This window comes from Mchenga conophoros, linkage group LG20 (genome assembly GCF_057382185.1).
Source record: "Mchenga conophoros isolate Kocher_MC1m ecotype Shallow Benthic linkage group LG20, M_conophoros_male_GT1.1, whole genome shotgun sequence".
NCBI lineage: Eukaryota > Metazoa > Chordata > Actinopteri > Cichliformes > Cichlidae > Mchenga > Mchenga conophoros.
The window spans coordinates 3,916,390-3,937,879 of NC_140545.1; the positions used below are offsets into that span (position 1 = coordinate 3,916,390).

The 21,490-nt window shown below is 42.8% G+C and overlaps 1 protein-coding gene across 3 annotated transcripts; it reads left to right on the forward strand.

Annotated features, from left to right (window-relative positions):
* The first annotated feature begins 924 nt into the window (after window positions 1-924).
* On the forward strand, window positions 925-17,918 carry LOC146550125 (zinc finger protein 335-like). 3 transcript variants are annotated; one of them, XM_085261032.1, is made up of 28 exons: window positions 925-1,064; window positions 2,383-2,576; window positions 2,699-2,975; window positions 3,087-3,164; window positions 5,682-6,806; window positions 6,918-7,088; window positions 7,246-7,416; window positions 7,506-7,764; window positions 7,850-8,027; window positions 8,121-8,233; window positions 8,340-8,358; window positions 8,520-8,636; window positions 8,849-8,925; window positions 9,090-9,250; window positions 9,355-9,575; window positions 9,830-9,929; window positions 13,378-13,466; window positions 13,574-13,830; window positions 13,960-14,074; window positions 14,160-14,357; window positions 14,622-14,764; window positions 14,854-14,993; window positions 15,172-15,269; window positions 15,391-15,477; window positions 15,968-16,051; window positions 16,148-16,207; window positions 16,850-16,955; window positions 17,216-17,918. In XM_085261032.1, exons 2-28 carry the CDS (start codon window positions 2,385-2,387, stop codon window positions 17,335-17,337), a joined length of 4,758 nt encoding a protein of 1,585 aa, XP_085117158.1. In that variant the 5' UTR covers window positions 925-1,064; window positions 2,383-2,384; the 3' UTR covers window positions 17,338-17,918. The 3 variants fall into 3 exon arrangements, with proteins under 3 accessions (XP_085117158.1, XP_085117159.1, XP_085117160.1); XM_085261033.1 differs by lacking the exon at window positions 925-1,064 and adding an exon at window positions 1,220-1,377; XM_085261034.1 differs by lacking the exon at window positions 925-1,064 and adding an exon at window positions 1,409-1,630.
* The last annotated feature ends 3,572 nt before the right edge of the window (window positions 17,919-21,490 follow it).

Sequence of the window (21,490 nt, forward strand, 5' to 3'; positions counted from 1 at the left end):
ACTGGTGAAAAGTATCAGTTACTACAAAAATAAAAATACAAAAATAAGGCCGGAGAAAATATGGGACAACACTGACATTGCAAAGAACTGAATGACCCCCTTAAAATTAATTCAAAGATGAAAACTGGTCAGGGAGAATTTCAAGAGACCAATAGTAACACCGAAGAAGCTGCAGAAGTAGAAGTATTGACAGAAGTGGTCAATACTTGGTTTGGAGCATATCTGATTTATGAATATGAAATTTTCCTACAAGCAGCAAAAATTGAATGCAGTATGTTAGGTTTTTAATTATCATTTCCTCAGTTTTTGTCCAATATATTGCTGTACATCATTCCAAAACATTTTGACACACACACAACAAGAATAATTAATATCGAGGGTCAGTGTTTGTCCTTTATAGGAATATTGCTTTTTAGTGACACTGCCTTCACAAATCAGCATTGGTAATTTATTCCATTTGACTGGTTGGAGAGACATTATGCTTGCATACAAGATTCCACACTAGAAGAGCTTGTTTATGAAAACTAGAACATTTCACAGGTAGCTTCTCTGTTTTATAATCAATATTTAAGCAAAAATGTAACCCCACCCATCAAACATGGTAAAACATGGTTTAGAAATGTGTTCCAAAACATATCTTTGACACTGAGTAAGTTGGTTAACCATTTCGCTTTAAATGAATTAGTTTGCATTATGAAACTTAAAGGTTTAGTGTGCACGCATATTACTCCGCACCCAATTACGTAATACGTCTTCCTCTTAAAAACAATAGTCCACTCAATGAGTAAAAACATAGTAATATCTCACGAATATTTGCAACAACCAAAAACGATCAAGTGATTATTAGAAATAAAATGTTGAAGTTAATAAAAAAATATTAAGACTGGTTAAAACAAAAAGCTCCGTTTTGAATAAAAACAATAAATAAGATCCGGTTGCACGGACAGGAAGCGAGGAGATACTCATGGTGCCCGACTAGAATGAAGCAACAATTATCGGTTAGTAACTTCTGTTCGAATTAGCGCCTCCACACCAAAGGACACCCTACTACTCGAAAATATACGGTAAGAAAAAAGAGCTGCGATTCTCCTGCCGAAGATGGAAATTGTTTTTATTTTCTTCAGGGAGAGAATTTGGGCGGTCTGCCGCAGCGGAGGCCCTCGAGGTCCCCAGTAGAGCTTTCAGAATGCCTGAATGGAAAAGTGGGTTAGTTGGTATAAAATGGCGACGCGGAGCAGGCAGGATGAAGGGCAGCTAGGCCCGTTTAAAAAAGGCTAACGCATGCTATTTTGCATCACGTAACACCCGATATGGCGACTTAGCAGCAGCATTTAGGTTATAACTGTACTGTGCTGCTCAAACACAAGTTCTATGATTGTAAGTGTCGGTTGTTAGCCCCACAAAAGCCCGACGTTAAGCGAACAGCAGTGCTGGTTAGCTATATGGAAGCTAGCCAGTTAGCTGTTTTGGTCGTGAGCAAGTTTATAAAAAACTTTGTTCCTGGGTCTTCAACAAATTATGATAGTGTGAAAATCACAAGAGTTTCTTTCCCTGAATCAAGATACTCATGAGATTTACTAAAAATTAAGAGTCAAAAGATACGATGTTAACAGAAGCAAAAGGCTTTGGGGTAAATGCTCAGAAACAAACTCACTTGCACGTAATCCCTTTTAGTAAACTGTGTAACAATATCAAGCACTGCAGTGGTTGCTGCAGTGGAAAGCTACTACAGTACACATGATCTGAACATAGTCTGCTATAACAAATGAAGTCATATTTAACTCTAACCAGTAAAGAAGTATAAAGTTTATGAAAACTGACAATCTATCGGAACTACACCTAAGTAAACTATTAGTGTGCACTGCTCAGTTTGGTCTTTCCAACTAAATGCAAACTATAGAGAGTTCAATCTGACCTTGGAAACAGAAGTGACCACAAAACCTTCAGAGGTCATTTAGAGTTGGCTCTGATTGACAGGAGTTAGGCAGTATACAAGTTATGATCCACTGCAACAGCCGTATTCAGCAAATACACTCTTACTTAAATACAGTTGATTAAGTTAGACAAATTTTTTTCAGCCCCTAATGTCCGCAGGTCTTACTGGTTTTAAAGTTATGAAATACGTTGCTGTTTAACTCCATATAACATAGCTTAGAGTGTCTAAATTTTAAAAACAAATAGTGATCTTCCTTCGTACTTAAACTATGTGCAAGTTGCATATATCTATATATACAGCACTTGTATGGATATTCAAGGTATGTTTAAGAGATGACACCTTAGATTTACAGTACAGTAGTATGGTAGTGTAGATCTATTTTGTTTGGAAAATAGAAATAGGTGGAGTGGTTTGGTTAATTTTTTTTGTTTAATTCTTGTGGATAGTTATGGATTTGGAGGAGAATGAGGTGGAGAGCAGCAGTGATGCAGGTCCCTCAGGGATGGAGGAGCCATCTGAAAGTGGCATGGGAATGGAGTCATCAGAGGCGATGTCTGCAGACAGCAGTGATGCTGCTGCTTCTCATGCACAGGCCCCAGAGTCTGACTGCCATGTTGGACAGAGCTCGGAGGGACTTGTGGTAAGTTAAAAATACAGTGTGGTTAAACAAAACAAAATAAAACAAAAAAAACAACAGCGATGAATGTAGCTTTTTAATCTGTAAGTTTCCAGATGTCATCCTTTCTTTCCCTCACTCTTAAGGTGTTCATCCCAGAAACAAGCTCTAGCACAGATGTCAGAGTTTCATCGGTCCATCTTCCAGACTCCTCTTCAGTGGCCCAGTCCACCAGTGTGTCCAGTGTCTCCACGGTGACTCAGTCGGTGCTTGTGTCTGAGTCAGCTCAAGTGCTGGTCCACTCGAGTGCTGTCTCTGAAGGGGCTATGATGGTTTCTGACTCAACTGCTTCTACCTCATCAGATCTGGGGTCTGCCATTGACAAGATCATAGAATCCACCATCGGCCCCGATATCATGAATGGTATATGTTTTTAATGACTCTTCGTTTTCCATCATGTCCTGACAAGAGAACGATGAACTTGTCTTATGTTGAAAACTTTATGGCATGAGATTTTATATCTTTTTCTTTTAGGTTGTATAGCTGTGACCAGTGCAGAAGATGGGGGTGCAGAAACAACCCAGTATCTAATACTACAAGGTCCAGATGACGGTAAGTGGGGTGTTCCTGCTAACTTAACATCTTTCTCTTATCATGAGAAAAACAAAGCCCCAGACAAAGACAATAAAAACCTGGCCTGAAGGAGCCCTTTCTCAACTGCAGGACTGCTTCTCAACAACTGTATGGGATTTATTCTCCAGCCACAACCTCCAGGAGTACACGGACACTGTACTCTCGTACATCAGGAACTGTGTTGACAATGTCACCGTCAACAAAAGGGTCAGGGTGTTTCCAAATCAAAAACCCTGGATGAATAGCGAAGTGCAATCCCTCCTAAAAAGCCGCAACACTGCCTTCAAGTCAGGGGACAGGGCTGCGTATAGGGCGGCCAGGGCAGACCTGAGTAGAGGCATCAGGAAAGCTAAGGCTGCCTATAGGAGGAGGATTGAAGATCACTTTGCTGACAACGACCCCAGAAAAATGTGGCAGGGGATCAATCACATTATCAACTACAGAAGCAATAACCAGGCAACATCTAGGACTGATGCCTCACTGGCTGAGGATCTAAACCGTTTCTTCGCCCGCTTTGAGACGACCAAGCCCTCAGCTGCCACACCACTTCCACCCGCCCCCAGCACTGGCACACTAACACTTAGGGAGCACCAAGTGAGGTGTGTTCTAAGGTCAGTGAATCCCAGGAAGGCGGCAGGTCCTGATGGAATACATGGAAAGGTTCTCAGAGCATGTGCTGACGAACTGACCGGAGTCTTCACTAAAATCTTCAACCTTTCCTTGTCATCAAACACCGTCCCGCCCTGCCTCAAAACCTCCACCATCATCCCCATCGCCAAGAAGACAGCTGTGGCCAGCCCAAATGACTACAGGCCTGTTGCACTTACGCCTGTAGTGATGAAGTGCTTTGAGAGACTGGTCTGTCAGCACATCAGGGCCGGTCTGCCTCCCACTCTGGACCCCCACCAATTTGCCTACAGGACAAATCGTTCCACCGAGGACGCTATCACCATAGCGCTCCACACTGCGCTGAGTCACCTGGAGCACCGAGGAAGCTATGTGAGAATGCTCTTTCTGGACTTCAGCTCAGCATTCAATCATATCATCCCGGAGATCCTGGTCCAGAAACTGTCTCACCTGGGACTCTCCACCCCCATCTGCCTCTGGATCAAGGACTTCCTGACAAATAGACCACAGTCTGTCAGACTCGGCCCCCACCGGTCCAGCACCATCACACTCAGCACCGGGTCTCCACAAGGATGTGTTTTGAGTCCCCTCCTGTTTACGCTCTACACATCCGACTGCTCCCCTACCCATCTCTCAAACACCATCATAAAGTTCGCGGATGACACCACAGTGGTTGGACTCATCTCAAGGGGGGATGAGTCGGACTACAGAGATGAGGTCAACAGACTGACTGAGTGGTGTTCAGTTAACAACCTCCAACTGAACACCACGAAAACTAAAGAACTTATCTTGGACTTCAGGAAGGGCAGAGCAGACCTGGCCCCACTTTACATTCACGGGAGCTGTGTGGAGAGGGTACACTCCATGAGGTTTCTGGGCGTGCAGATATCTGATGACCTCTCCTGGACTGCAAATACTACAGCGGTGGTTAAAAAGGCCCAGCAGCGTCTCCACTTTCTGAGAGTGCTCAGGAGGAACAACCTGGAGGAGAGGCTGCTGGTGACATTTTACAGAGCCACCATAGAGAGCATCCTAACGTACGGCATAACAACATGGTATGCAGGGTGCTCAGCTGCAGACAGGAAAGTACTGCAGAGGGTCATCAACACAGCCCAGAAGATCACTGGCTGCTCTCTGCCCAGCCTGGAGGTCACTGCAAACTCTCGGTACCTCAGCAGAGCTGGCAATATCATCAAGGACCACTCTCACCCCAGCAACCAACTGTTTGAACTATTACCGTCAGGCCGACGGTACAGGTCACATAAAACCAGGACAAACAGATTCAGGGATAGCTTCTTTCCCAGAGCTATCACCGTAGTAAATAAGCACAAAAACAATTGAACCTATTCCATACCGTCACTGTCATTATATTATGCTGCTATTCATACTGTCATTATATTAATGCTGCTATCCTGTATATATTGTACATACTATTGTTTGAGTACTTACGATTGTTTTTTTTTTTTTGTACTTTTTATATTTTACGTTTATATTTATTATTGAAACTTGCACCAAGGGAGTGGCACTCCAATTTCGTTGTACTCTGTACAATGACAATAAAGGCTATTCTATTCTATTCTATTCTATCTTTCAATTGGCCAGAATAATTTAAAATAATAATTCTGATAAATGACTCTTATATGTTTTATATTTGTTTACAGTGCTTGTAAATGTCATGTATGTATGAATTGAATGCTTTAATTTGATCTTTATCCACTAGCAAAATAATTTTTACATTAGAAATGTGTTTATATTTTAAAGCAATATACATTTATATTGTTATACTTAAAATCTGTTTAGGCTGATGACAACAAAGTTAAACAAAGTTCAGGAATATTTTTTTAATCATTTCCTTGTTTATTGGTGCAGGTGCTCCTATGGTAGCTCAGATGTCATCTTCTGCCCTGTCCAATCGTATAGCAATAGAAGCTCTTGCCGAAGGTCCCACATCCACCTGTCTTGACCAGAGAGACCTGCAAGGCAATGTTGAGCCTGACCAGCCCGATGATCAGCCTGGACATTCAGGTTACTTAGAAGACAGCAGCAGCCAGCCTGACCAGCCACAGCACTCCCACCCCTCCCAGTACATGGACTGCAGTGCAGATGGTCCAGACCAGACAGAGGAATCTTCATCTTCCTATGTGGAGTGTTCAGGCGAGGAACCTGACCAGACACGCTCCCGTTCAGGCTTCCCTGACTATAGTGGGAATAACAGTGACCAGGATCTGCCTGGTTATGTGGGGTGCAGTGGAGCTGACTCAAATCCTACCAGCCGAAGTCACTATGTGGTGGAGTGCAGTGCTGGGTATCCTGGGCGTGCAGTGGATGACGGGGAGCGGCCACATCATTCACGCAGTTACATTGACAGTAGTGCAGATCACCGGACTCAGACAAGTCGTCAGTATGCGGCTGAGTATGGTGGGGAATGTGTTGTAGCTGCAGACTCTGAGCAGCCAGGTTGTTCTCGTTACCAAGCGGAGGACGACGATGATGAAGATGATGATGAGAACCAGGATCCAGATCAGCCACAGCACTCTCAACAGCAGCCCCAGCACTCCTGTTATATGGAGAGCAGCAATGGCCCAGAGGCTTCTCTCTATACTGACGACAGTTCCTCTTCAGACCATCCTCTGGCAGACACGGCAGGTTCAGGTGGGCTTCCAGAGGCACTGGAAGGCAGCGAGAGCCAGCCGGGCCCATTCATCAGCAGCAGTGGGACCTATACCTCTAATGCAGAACCTGAGCTGGCCCAGCACTGCTCACCCAGCAAAGAGGAGCCCCAAGGCTCTCAGGATGAAGCTGGGCTCGGCAGGGACATGGAGACATCAACTGTAGCAGAAGGCTCTGGAGAACGACCACCAAACCTGGCTGAGTTAGAGGAAATGATGGAGGTAGTGATCGTGCAGCAGTTCAAGTGTAAAATGTGTCCATACAAGAGTGCCTCCAAAGATACTCTTATCAACCACATGAGAGACAAACACTTCAAACCTGCAGGTAAGCTAGCAGAATAATAGCCATGACATTGTTATCTCACCAAGCTTGGTAGTATATAGATAAAATGTCTTTTCTTTTTTTTTTCCTTTTTTTTTCTTTTTACAATTTTAGGGGAAATGCCAAAGAAGCGTAAACGTGGACGACCTCCTAAAAGTGAGACCTTAGCCCGTCAAAAGGCAGAGAGGGAGGAGGCAGCAAAGATGAAGGCTGCAGAGTCCCAGCAAGCAGCAGAAGAAGAGGAGGATGACGTTGTGGATGATGGTGCTATTGATGATCCTGAAAGTTAGTGAAAAAGACATAGATGTAATATGCAAATTTCTGTCTTTGAATAGATTATAACATTAATACTTTTCTTGTTAATGAGCATTTACTCAATCACATAGCTCTCACTGTCATTTCCACTTATCCCTCACACTGATTAAAAATAATCTGTCTCCAGAGGACAGCGACTACAACCCAGCTGATGAAGATTCCAAAGGAAGACCACCTGCCATTCTGAAAAAGTCAGCAACTCCCACTTCCTCCTCCTCTTCTCCTCAAGGGCGTCCCCGACGTAAAGCTGGCCGTCCAAGGAAGTACTCAGTTGTAGATGAAGGCTACAGCAGCAAAGGTGAGTTTTCAGCCTATCACTGCGAGCCTAGAGAGCCTACATGCAAAACCTTAGGCAAATATATTCTCCTTTTTCCGCTTTTGTTGCAGAAGCAGAAAGTATTGCTAAGAAGCCTAGGGTTTGTTCGGATGCTAATGAGTCTGAAGAGGCAAGCTCTTCAGGCCTAGACAATAGTGCACCCACGGTGACTGATGGAGATGCACCTGAGGCAGTAATTAGCCAGTCAGACTCTGAGAACAAAGATCCTTCATCCAACCAACGGACGGAGGTGGAGTACTTCCCAAGAAAACGTGGCAGACCATCCCGGCGCTTCCTTCGCAAGAAATATAAGAAGTATATGAATCGGAAGTAAGTCTTTTTAACATTTTATTATAAATTCCATTAAAATATTTTAGAATGCACTAATTTCTTCTTTCTCTTTGTTATCTCCCAGTCGGCACTACAAATCTCTCAAACCACTGCTGAGACCTCACAACTGCTACATCTGTGGGTCACGTTTCCTCACTCTAGAAGACCTGCGCTTCCACATCGACTCACATGAAGGCAATGATCCGGAGCTCTTCAAGTGCCTGCAGTGCAACTATCGCTGCAAGCGCTGGTCCTCGCTCAAGGTCAGTTGCAATAAAACAGATCACAACACACTCAAGTTAACCTCAGTTTATTTGCATGTTTCCACAGTTTCCTAAAACATTTTTTTTTTACAGGAGCACATGTTCAACCACGAGGGCACCAAGCCATTCAAATGTGAGGAGTGTGATTACACAAGCGTGTACAAGAAAGATGTTATTCGGCATTCGGCAGTCCACAACAAAGAGCGGTATGAGCGTCGCAACTGTGGTCAAACTCAGTTATTCCTGAAAAAGAACATGTTCATAAAGTTTTCTGTTGATGATATAACTGATTATTTCTCTTTCCTCTTGCAGGAAAAGGAAGACAGAGTCGGTAAGAATTTATATTTGAATGCCATCTACAATACTTATTGGCATATATGTGGTTTAAGAATAATTCTACAAAATAATCTGACAGAATTTCAGTTTCTGTTGTTGCTGGTTGCTACTTACTGTAAGAGGTCAGCATTGTGATTTTTAGTCTGATTATTGCAGGTGCCGAAGGCGTCGGAGTTCCCCTGCCCTGTGTGTCACAGGGTGTATCCCATGCAAAAGAGACTTACTCAGCACTTAAAAACCCACAGCTCAGAGAAACCACACATGTGCGATAAGGTCAGAAAGAGGATTATGCAGTTCAAGAACTATTCTTTTCATATTCTTATCATTTTAAATTAAATATGGCAACTCAAACAAACAAAAAAGAGGGTAATCTCACTATCTCACAGAGGTGTGTCACCAGTACTAATGAATATTCTCTCCTGCTTTCTTCTTCCACTAGGAAGTTTGCTTACTTTCTTGTTTAAGATGCCTTTCTGTCTTTGCAGTGTGGAAAATCCTTCAAGAAGCGTTACACTTTCAAAATGCACCTCCTAACCCACATCCAGAGTCTTGAGGACAACAAGTCAGTACTCAGACTTCTATTCCTCCTCTTTTACTCTGTCATCTACCAGTCAGTCTTCTTTTAAAAACAAGGCTATCACAATAGTTAATAGTTTTTGGTCGAATAAGTAATTTAGGTGTGAGTGTGATATCATAACTAATGCCCCTCTGGTGTTAATGTGACAGGTTCAAATGTGAGTTTTGTGACTACACTTGTGACAACAAGAAGCTGCTGCTCAACCATCAGCTGTCCCACACCAACGACAGGCCTTTTAAGTGCGACTACTGTAAATACTCTACTTCCAAAGAGGAGTTTCTCGTCTCCCATCTGGCCATCAAACACACAGGTCAGTGCAGCAGAAAGACAATAACGCTAAATTTAAACAGCTTGAGTTTAAATTCACCTATTGAATTCACTTATTGATGTTGTGTGTTTTTTAAATTTCTCCAGGCGAGAAGCCTTTCTCCTGTGATATGTGTCACTTCATGACTAAGCACAGGAAGAACCTGCGCCTTCATGTGCAGTGTCGCCACGCTGAGGCATTTGAAGAGTGGTCTTTGGCTCACCCTGAAGAGCCTGTAAAGACACGGCGCAGACCTTTCTTCACCCTGCAGCAAATAGAAGAGCTGAAACAGCAACATGAAGACACACAGAGCTTGCAGAACACTATTGTGAGTTTGATTTGTTGTTATCTTGTGTTACTTTTATGCCAATGGGGGGTGAGAAGGGAAAAAAACATGAAAATAACAAAATAATGAGATTGTATGTTTTGTTTTTTGTTTTTTAATTTGTAAATGTCCATATGCATGAAAATTCAGCAATTTGCAAAATTTAGAAATATTATTTACTCTTAAAGAATAACCATAGTTTTTGTTTTATTTTTTCTTTCTGTCTTTATTTCTTTTTTTCAACATGATCTTATTAGGTCACTGTGGATTCTGCAACACTGCAAGCCATGCAGGGCATGGAAAACGCCTCAGTGTCCCAGGACGCATTGGGAAACACCACGATCATCTATGAACAAGGTCAGTAAGGATTTCTCTGAAAACATATTAAATATTCATGGTGAAGATGAAGATGAAGATGGCGCCGAGTATGGCAGCCTTGTCGCGAGCTCCCCCAAGCAACAGCTTTTCTCTGTGTTTAATTTTACTTTTCCTTCATTTTTTTGCGAGTAGCACTTGTCTCCTTGTGTACGACCGACAAACCTTACTGGACATAAAAGACGGTCTTTCTTATAACTTTCCGGAGTTCAAGTTTTGCAACACGGACGCTCCGTTTGCAGACCCCCCATTCATCTCACCTGAGACGCCTTTGTTCTTTGTCCATGGAGGCCGCAAACGCCGACGCAGAGGGAGAAGATCTGGCGTTCTGGTTCGACTGAGACGGCGCACTAACAGACCACCGTTACCCAGATTATCACTGGCTAATGTGCAGTCTCTGGAGAACAAGCTGTGCGAGCTTCGGGCACGGATCTCATTCCAGCGAGAGATGCGGGACTGCTGCGTGATCTGCCTCACAGAAACCTGGCTATCGGACAAAGTACTGGACTCCGCAATACAACTACCGGGGTTCTCCGTGCATCGCGCGGACAGGTCACAGGATCTTACTGGGAAAAGCAGAGGCGGTGGTGTATGTTTCATGATCAACAACAGCTGGTGTGATTATGCGAACGTGCACCCGGTCAAATCCTTCTGCTCACCGGACCTGGAGTACCTGATGATTAAGTGCCGGCCATTCTGGCTACCGAGGGAATTTACAGCAGTGATTATTACGGCTGTTTACATTCCCCCACAAGCCGACACTGACCGAGCACTCAGGGAACTGTACAGCGCGATCAGCAGCGAGGAAACTGCACACCCAGAGGCAGCGTTTATCACAGCCGGAGACTTTAATGAGGGAAACCTGAAGAAAGTCTCACCCAAACTCCATCAACACATCCATTTTAACACTCATGGAGACAGGCTACTCGACCACTGCTACACCTCTTTCCGGGATGCATACAAAGCCCTCCCCCGCACCCCATTCGGCCAATCAGATCACCGCTCCATCCTGCTCCTGCCCGCCTACAGGCAGAAGCTGAAACAGGAAGCTCCAACCCGGAGGGCGGTGCACTGTTGGACGGACCAATCGGAGTCTGCGCTGCGGGACTGTTTTGATCACGCGGACTGGGAAATGTTTCACGTGGCTGCTAGAGACATTGATGAGTACACAGACTCAGTCTGTGGATTTATCAGGAAATGCGTGGAAGATGTCGTCCCATCCAGAACAGTTAAATCCTTCCCAAATCAAAAACCCTGGATTAACGGAGATGTTCGCGCGGCACTGGCGGCATGGAGCACCGCCTTTGCCTCCGCGAACACATCGGACTACAAACACGCACATTACCAACTCCGGAAGACGATCAAAGCAGCCAAACGTGAGTACAGGGACAGGGTGGAGCAACAGTTTGACAACCCTCGGAGTATGTGGCAGGGACTAAACACGATCACAGACTTTAGAGGGAAAACCAGCACACCGCAGACCACGGCCTCTCTGTGTGAGGATCTAAACGTATTCTACGCTAGATTCGACGCAGCGAACACCATGAGACCGGACAGTGTGCGCACCGCGGATGACGTCAGTGCGCACACTGTGTCTGAGGAGGATGTGCGGAGGTGCTTCAGGAAGGTGAACGCACGCAAAGCTACTGGTCCGGACGGGATTCCCGGCCGCGTCCTCAAGTCATGCGCGGCTCAGCTGGCCGGAGTGTTCACACACATCTTCAACCTTTCCCTCTCTCTGTCTGTAGTCCCAGCCTGCTTCAAAATGGCCACCATCGTCCCTGTACCCAAATCCTCCACCATCTCCTCATTAAACGACTGGCGACCTGTAGCCCTGACCCCCATCGTGAGCAAATGCTTCGAGAAGCTGGTCAGGGACTTCATCCGCTCTGCACTACCCGAGTCACTGGACCCCCTACAGTTCGCATACCGCCACAACAGGTCCACTGATGATGCCATAGCCCTGACACTACACACTGCCCTGTCACACCTGGAGAAGAGAGACACGTATGTGAGAATGCTGTTTGTAGATTACAGCTCAGCATTCAATACCATCGTTCCCTCGAAGCTGGACAGGAAACTGCAGGATCTAGGACTGAGCAGCTCCCTCTGCAGCTGGATCCTTAGCTTCCTGTCTGACAGACGCCAAGTGGTCAGACAGGGCAGCATCACCTCATCCCCCATCACACTGAACACTGGTGCTCCACAGGGGTGTGTACTGAGCCCTCTCCTGTACTCACTCTACACCTACGACTGCACAGCCACTAACAGCTCCAACATCATTGTGAAGTTTGCGGACGACACTACAGTGGTGGGTCTTATCACCAACAGTGATGAGACAGCTTACAGGGAGGAGGTCAGCGCCCTGACCCACTGGTGTCAAGACAACCATCTCACCCTCAACGTCGCAAAGACAAAGGAGTTGATAGTGGACTTCCGGAGGTGCAGAGAAGTACACACCCCCATCACCATCAACGGCGCTGCTGTGGAGAGAGTGAGCAGCTTCCGGTTCCTTGGTGTACATCTGGCTGAGGATCTTACGTGGTCAGTACACACAAACAAAACAGTGAAGAAGGCGCAGCAGCGCCTCTTCTTTCTCAGGAGACTGAAAAGATTCGGCATGAGCCCCCGCATCCTCAGGACCTTCTATCACTGTGCCATTGAGAGCATCCTCACTGGATGCATCACCACCTGGTATGGCAACAGCACCGCCTACAACTGCAAAGCTCTCCAGCGAGTAGTGCGGTGCTCTGAACGGATAATTGGAGGTGAGCTTCCCTCCCTCCAAGACATCTACAGGAAGCGGTGCCTGAGGAAAGCGGGGAGGATCATCAAGGACTCCAGTCACCCCAGCCATCAACTGTTCAGACTGCTTCCATCAGGAAGGAGGTTCTGCAGCATCCGGTCCCGTACCAGCAGACTGAGAGACAGCTTCTTCCATCAGGCCATCAGACTGCTGAACACGTCATAGACACCTCAGCTTCACTACTGGAACTTTAACATTATGCACTCCATACTGTACAGTAATGCCACTGTTTTGCACATGTCTCACTCTGTATATTTTATTTTATTTATTTTAAATATTCTACTTATTGTTTACTCTATTTAATTTGTAAAATATGTGTGTACACACACACACACACACACACACACACACACACACACACGTAGAAAAATATTTAGTATACATATCCAGAAATGCATATACTATTATATATTGTACATATATTTATTAGTTTCAGATGTAGCCATTCTTGTATTTTGCACAACTCTGTTGCTTGTGAAGCTCGCACACAAGAATTTCACTCACATGTGCTGTACCAATGTACCTGCACATGTGATGTGACAATAAAAGTGATTTGATTTGATTTGGTGTTATATATAACCTGAATGACAAGCTCTGAACTTTTCTCCATGTGCTTCTCCTCAGCTGAATCCAGCGACCTATCTGCTCAGAATGCCCTGGACCTACTGCTGAATATGAGCAATGCACGGGAGCTGGTTGGGAACTCCTTACAGGTCAGCTCATCAAAATTTCAGAACGGTTACATGAAAGATAGCATTGTATTCTATAAAATAAACGAAAAAATAATAACGGTAAAATATATCTTGATTGTTTTTCACAGGTAGCAGTGCTGAAGTCAGATGGAAAAGCTTTGGAGAAGGGAACATGGAGCACGGTGACAGCAGCGTCCGGTCAGGCCCAAAAGATCTTGACCTTCCATGTTTCTGAGAATGGCGAGACAGTGCTACAAGAGGCCTACGAGGCTGCCACCTCTGAAACAGGCGAGCTTACCCACATCGCCATTGAAGGCTATGAGGGGGGAGGGGACTTCAGTGTGGTGGAGCAGGCAGCTGAAGAAATCCGTAGTCCTGGATATAGGTAACATAGCACACACAGTCCAATTTGTAGCTTATGTTCAAATATTTCATAAGCAAGAGATTACTTTCATATTAAGGACATTTTGGTGTCTCAGCAGTTTCTAATCTTATTAAACTGCTTTCTTTTCAGTAATGTGGAGTCTAGCCCTTCTCAAGCTTTAGAGGTTTCTGGGTCAGAGAGCTTGAAAAGTGACAAGTATTATCTTACATCAGCACTGGCTGATGGTGTATTGCAACAAGTGGAGGTAACTAGCAAGTGTAGTTTATACCATAAACAGATTTACTATCTCTGTCTTCCACTCCTTGACTGTGTTGTCTGTTCTCCGTTAGCTGAGCAGCGAAGCTCCAGCTTCTCCCTCTGCAGTGGGCTCTCCCAGTCTCACTACCAAGAGGTTTTCCTGTCGAATCTGCATGGAGTCTTTCCATGGACGCTCGGACATGGAGAACCACAAGAGGGCGCACGTGGATGCCAATACTTTTAAGTGTCCTGACTGTGACTTCACCTCCACCTCCTGGCCTGAGGTCAAGGTGAGTCCTTCCAAACCCCAGATTTATCAGTGGAAAGTTGGCAAACGTTAGCTAGATTTTTCCACTGGAGGCAGTGAGGACAATTAAAATTGATAAACAGCTTCATATTAATATAAATGGGGGAAAAAAACAATAATTGAGAGGTGTACACCCCCATATTCATTTAGTTTGACATTTATACTCTGAGCCATTTTAATGACATTTGAAAAACATCTCCTAACTTTTGCTCCTTTGAATTGTGATTAACGTTCTGTTTTGTGTTAGACCCACATGGGACAGCACTCCTACCTGCGTCCTCACAAGTGTCCAAACTGCAGCTTTGCCTCCAAGAACAAGAAAGACCTACGCAGACACATGATGACGCACACCAATGAGAAACCATTTTCTTGCAAACTTTGTGGACAAAGGTGGGAGCATCTAACACATCTGTATTCATTAGGCATTAGAGGTACAGAACAGCTATTAATGTGAGTGATTTTTGTTTTTTTTAACTCAGGTTTAACCGCAATGGCCATCTGAAGTTTCACATGGAGCGTCTTCACAATCAGGATAATCCTGCTCGCAAAAGTCGAACTACTGCGTCTCAGCAAACTATAATAGTTAACAGCGATGAGGAGGCATTAGCCACACTACAGTGTAAGAAACACAGGATCATACAAGCCAAGACTTACAGTTTGTGCTTAAAAGTAATAATAACAGTAAACGTAAAGGTGTCAGTGGTCAAAAGTCCATAAACAGAGGCCTCAGTGTAAAACAGATAAAAAATGAACACAAAGTTAATATATTTTAATGTGTGTATGTGTGTGTACATCAGCCCTGCAGGGACATCAGGCAGTGATCACTCCCGAGCGGCTGCAGGCTCTAGGACAGGAGCACATCATTGTAGCTCAGGAACAAGCACTGTCAGACCAGGTAACAGCTCTCACACAGTACAGCCTATATGTATGTAATGTACTCTCCAAAATGGATTGATTTTGCACGTGTAACTGCTAAACATTTGATAAATAAGAACCCTTAAATGTGCATTAATCAGGAGGAAGGTGCATACATCCAGCAGATAACCACCATAGACGGTCAGACGGTCCAGCATCTGATGACGGGAGACAACCAGGTGACTGAGGTGAGTTCCATTTTAATCATTCTACCGCTGTGCATGTAAAATGCGTATGCATTAAAATTTTAAGAAACGTGATTTTAAAGTATTTTAATGTATATTTTTTGCTTAAACTTATTGTATAACATGTTTGTATGGCCACCCTTGCTTTTGACTCATGGGTGTCAGTTTATCTCACTTGGTTGAGGTTCAGGGTTTAATTTTGACCCAGTACCCTTTGCCTTGTGTCTTCCTCCATTATATTTCCCCACTTACCTGTCTGAAAAGCTTTGTTGTCCTATAAAATAAAGGCACAAAAAAAAATGTTTGTACAAAAAGAAGGTCTGATTCTGGCTCCATGCATCAAGATAAATTTGGGGCCTCAGAGGTGGTTTATAGTCTTGTGTGTGATAGAACACAATAATCATGAAAGTGCCTAAGGCTTCTTTGTGGTATTGTATAATCAGTATCAATGTTAGATTTAATCTCACCTTATTTGTCCCATGTTCACTTTCAGGTCCAGTATATCATCTCACAGGATGGAGTTCAACACTTACTTCCTCAAGAGTATGTAGTAGTAGCTGATGGCAACCACATACAGGTAAGTGTTTGACTGCCTAAACGGTGCATATATATGCAGTATTTAATAGTGAGGATATCTGTCTCATTTGTAACTGGTTCTGTGACTGGCCCTCAGATGCCAGACGGACAGATAATCCAGTACGAACATGACAGAACCATTGTCCAGGAGCAACAGGTGAGACAGGTCTAAGATCTAAAACATGCTGAAAGGACCTCTGTGTAGGATGGAGTGGGAGCTGTTTGGAGAAATCCAATAAAGTATTCACAATCTTGTTCTCAGTGTGTAATCATCTGTACATCCAAATTTAGAAGCTTTTGTATTTTTAAATTGAAGTGATGGGAACCAGTATCTAACTGGTTACATTGAGCAACTTCACAACTAGTGCAACTGAATCATATACATGGAATTGTCTATAAAGTTAAGTCAAACTTTATAGACAAATGAAATGTCATTATGTCCAAACATAACTCAAATTTAAAAACAAATATAAAAGAGATTATTTAGTCATTTTGGTTTGTGAGCTCAAACTGTTTTGTGTGTATTGTATATGAGTGTAAACTTGTATATAGTTAAACATGTATATTATCTGATTACATGCCAAACTCTGAACATTGATTTGCAAATTGGGCGGGAACAAATAAGTGTAAACTTCATCCTACTCCTTTTCAAGCATAATAATTGTGTGGGATTCAGAGATATTCATGACAACTTGATGTCTTTATCTTGGTTTTTTTGTGTGTGTGTTTACAAAGTTTTTGTTCTTGTAACTCAGTTATTTTCACGTTTGAAATAAACTCTATTCTGTTCTATTTGTAGATTGCTGTAAGTCACGACGGTCAGATCCAGTACCTACCTGTCAGCTCTGATCAACAAATCGTGAATGCTGAAGATCTGGAGGCTGCTGCCCACTCTGCTGTCACAGGTTGGCTCTTATGAGAGTGCTCAGTTGATGTTCAGTTCCAAGTTTTTGGATTTTATGAATTTCTTATAATTTTGTCCCAAATATATGATAAGGTTTCTTCAGGAAAGCCAGTAAGTAATTCCTTAAATGCAGACATTTTTGAAAGTGATAAACAAACATCATCAGTAGGTTTAAAACTTGCCAAAATATAATTTATTTCTAATATTAGCTTCAGTATAAATAAAGCTGAAAAGTATGAACTCTGATCTTTGTTCCTGCAGCCGTAGCAGACGCAGCCATGACACAGACCCAGACAGTCTACACTGAGGCTACACCTGAGCAACTGGAAGAGCTGCAGCAACAGGGTATCCACTATGATGTCATTACTTTCTCCAATGAATAGAGATACAAGTGCACCAAGAGGAGGACCAATACAAACCACTATGAGCTAACAGAACAGTGACCTCAACTTATTTATGCATCTAGCTGGCAGTGAAGTGAAAAAAGGCCTTATCTCCTGCCCAGCATCACCTGCTCGGGGCGGCTGCATCAGTCAAGATCAACAGCTTCTTGTAAATTTCAATTATTGTACGCAGTGCTTCTAATTTATTCATAGGTACTGGAACGTTGGGCTCGTCTCTAATTATTCAAACCGAATTGTGTACATGTGCCCCAACAGCTCCCATTTGCAAGACAATGTTATTAAAAATGATAAAATGGCTTATTTCATGTTATTGAAACTGTCCTAATGAACATTTTAGTTTTTGAATGGAATGAAATGAAAAGGCACGCTTTATTTTTGATGTGTAATCAGATAAGTTAATTAATAAAATGCCACAATATTGTTTTTACATAATATTATGTACATACATTTCGCATGTGTCTTCTGTTGTGCAAAGGAAGACATGTTTTGATTTGATGAGTATAAAGTGTTTAATATGTTCAAAGCTGACACCAAATAAATCACTTTATACATGTATGTAATCCTTAATGTGTCTGCTCAGAATTATTTCATCTTGTCCGTATCTGTTTTAACATATCCCATCTATATAAATGCAATCGTTGGCCACTCTATTAGGTACACCTTGCTAGTACAGGGTTGGATCCCTTTGCTGATTTTATTCTTCATAGCATGAATTCAACAAGGTGCTGGAAAAATTTGAAATTTTCTCCTTGTTGACAGGATCGCATCGCATGGTTGTTGCACATCTGTGATGTAAATCTGTTCCACCACATTCCAAAGGTGCTCTATTGGACTGGGATCTGGTGACTGTAGAGGTCATCTGAGTGCAGTGAGCATGTTGTTATGTTCAAGAACCTTGGGCATGATTTGAGCTTTGTGACAAGTTATGTAGCTTCGTGCTGAGTGTATGTAATATGTTGTATAACAATGCTAACTTATCACATTGGACATATCTATATTGAAAACGCGTCCTGTAGCTTAATACTGGCCCCATCCTTGAACTGCATGAAAATCATATGTTTACACATTGATTTAAATTTCTGGATATTTGGACATTGTTCGTCCTTAGCCGCTAATCCACTCCACAATTTAACCACGCACACAGACACACAAACTTTTCCTATCAGTTAATTTTGGAGTTGCTACAAAGTTTGTAGCAACTCCAAAATTAACCGATGAAAATAGTACATAGGTTAAAGTACCACATGATGTACTGTCAGTGAAAGCTGCACTTGTTTTATTGATAAAGTTAAAGAAAAAAGTCAAAGGCATTAATCATCCATGTAACTGTGTCACTATAAAACACTTTAAAACAGGCTTTAAACAAAGTGATTTTAAGCATTCCACATGAGCTTTTCAAGAATTTGCGTCACTTAAAGCACATTATGTCAGTTTGTTTAAGAAGCAGGGTTGCAGCCATTTCATTATGATGTCACTCTCAAAGATCACAGAGCAGATCACATAGCATTTGTAGAATCAAGAGATCTGGTACAAAGACGTGCATGTGGTGTCTTATTGCACCCCAAAATGATATGTGGCGGGATCTTTTAGTGGTTTTTGTACAGCGGATCAGTTAATTTGTGCGTGCATACCACCCCAAATGTACCTTGCATTCAAGAAAGACCTCAACTGTTACTGGAACATATGGCTCAGCTAAAATGCAGGTCCAGGTTTACAGGCTAGCTGTATTTCTGCTACGTGCACATGGAATTGACACTTCATTGCATATACATTTGCCTCCCGTTCCTTTTGTTGTTTTAGGTTAATACTTTAAAAGGCGATTTAAAAAAATTTAAATAACGTGAGAGTTATGTCAGGTGGCATTGTATGTGTGTGAAAGCTGTACATTTCTCCTCAAATCAATGTTTTGATTCAGTGTGTCAACCCATGTGGTACTTTAAATTACAAAATGAAGGTTTAGAGTGCTGCAGTCTAGTAGGTATTGACTCAAGCAAGATTTAAAAAGCATTACAAGTTGATCATGACCCTAATTCAGAAAGCATTAATTTTTTCCTGCAAAAGAACACAACCTCCAGGCTTTTTCAGCATTGTCAGTTTGTGCAAAGAATCATTTTCCACTACATGTACAACAGGTGAAAAACAAATTAAAATAAACACATTAAACCTCCCAAGTGTTTTTTGTTTAATTGCTATTATTTTTCATTTCCTAAAGATTAATTGAAAGGTCCATGGAGTTTGGAGGGTGAGGACCCAGGAAACCGCAACAAGGAGGAGAGGGACAGAAAATGGCAAGTCGCAAAGGAGGCCTTGGAGACCATGATGAAAATGTCCACCTCACTCAGGCTTTTTGCTTTAGACTTTCCATTCTGGACCAATCTATGTGCAGAAATGTGCCTAAAACCCTGAAAACTGTTAAACTTACCACAGATATTCACTTAGTGTCTATAATAACAACATTTAATAGTTTCATGAATTGTGTTCATCTCATACCCAAACCACCTTTATCAAATTCTACTCTAAATTCTGCTCTAATACAATACCAGTACTCATGACCAGAGTGCACAAATGCAACATTGTTTTTTCATACTTGACAACACAATAAAACACAAGAAAAATCAGAATATGTTTGAGATTAGGATTTTTATTTGATGGTAAATCAATTTTCTTAAAATTTCATTTTGTTTTACTTTGATGCTATAATGGATGATTTTAAAATTCAGTTAAATCTAAGATTATATAGCATCGCAGCAAAACAAGAGTCTCCTCAAGGTGCTTTATAATGTAAGGTGAAAACCCTACAGTATTAGCAGGAAAATACCCAACAATCAAAAGATCCCCTTTGAGCAAGCACTAGGCGACAGTGGGGAGAAAAAACTCCCTTTTAACAGGAAGAAACCTCCAGCAGAACCAGGCTCAAGAGGGGGCGGCCATCTGCTGCGACCGGTTGGGGGTGATGGAGAGACAATATAGGGAGACAAGATGAAATATACTTCTGTTGGCCAATTACATTGTTTTTGAATAAATTATTAAATGCTTCGAGATCTTTAAAGAAGCATTGTAGTGTGTGTGTGTGTGTGTGTGTGTGTGGGGGGGGGGGGGGGTGCAGCTGGTCTTTTAGTCATCGCTGCTGCCCCTACAGCAGCTCCTAAACGGCTTCATTAAAGCTTTTCCCACTGCTCGAAAGAACCTTGTAATTTTAGACTTCAGTGGGGGATTGAGTACAACCTCAATAATCATGTCCAGGAGATCCAGAAAAAGTTCATCAAAAGTGTAATCATCTGGTGTAAGAGCCGAATGTACAAACTGATCTGCAGAGTCAAGCTCCTTTATAAGGGCCTTACTCATTTTCTTTAGCATCCGCCGTTTGTTATTTTTAAGAGCACTCAGATATCCTGGGATTCTGACCTTATCTAGAAGCAGATCTGTAAGACGCCTGGTGATCGCTTCGTAATTTTCTATATTCAGATAGTTTGTGTCGAAAAGACATTTCTCCAGGAGCTCATCTAACAGACAGTTACTGAAGTCTCTGACAATTTTCTCAGACTCCTCCTGTAAGTTTTCAGAGGTTGATGGCTGACTTTGAGCTTCTGTAAGCCCAGCTTCAGTGATTGGTTCAGGCTCAGGGCTGTTTTCTGGGGGTGGGCCCTGCTCTAGTACACTCACGCAGGAGACTGTTTCATTTTTGGGAGGACAATCTGGACGTGACTCTGGTTCAGACAGTCTGTCATTTTCTTTTTGCTCTGTTGGAGTCAGTGCTCTTAAAATCACATCCTGGATGTCTCCCACGGCACCAGAAATCTTGTCACTTTGAACAGTTTGATCCAAAGCATCATTCTCTAACCACAGAAGAGTGTTTTGCAAAAACTTTTGCACTGAGTCTTCTACAGTCACATAGAGGACCTCGGGCGAAAAGGGTAACTCATCTGTTGGCTCTGCAGACCTAGAGATGACAGAGTCTGAAAGACATTTTCCTGATAGCATCACAGGGAGTACATATCTTTCAGTTGACTGGAGATGGTCATACACTTTATCTGTCAACTCCCTGGAAAACATCTCAATTTCCTTTATCCTTTCCAGGGGGTTCCAGATACGGTTCAAATGTTCTGGCCCGTTTAATTTATTAAACATTTGT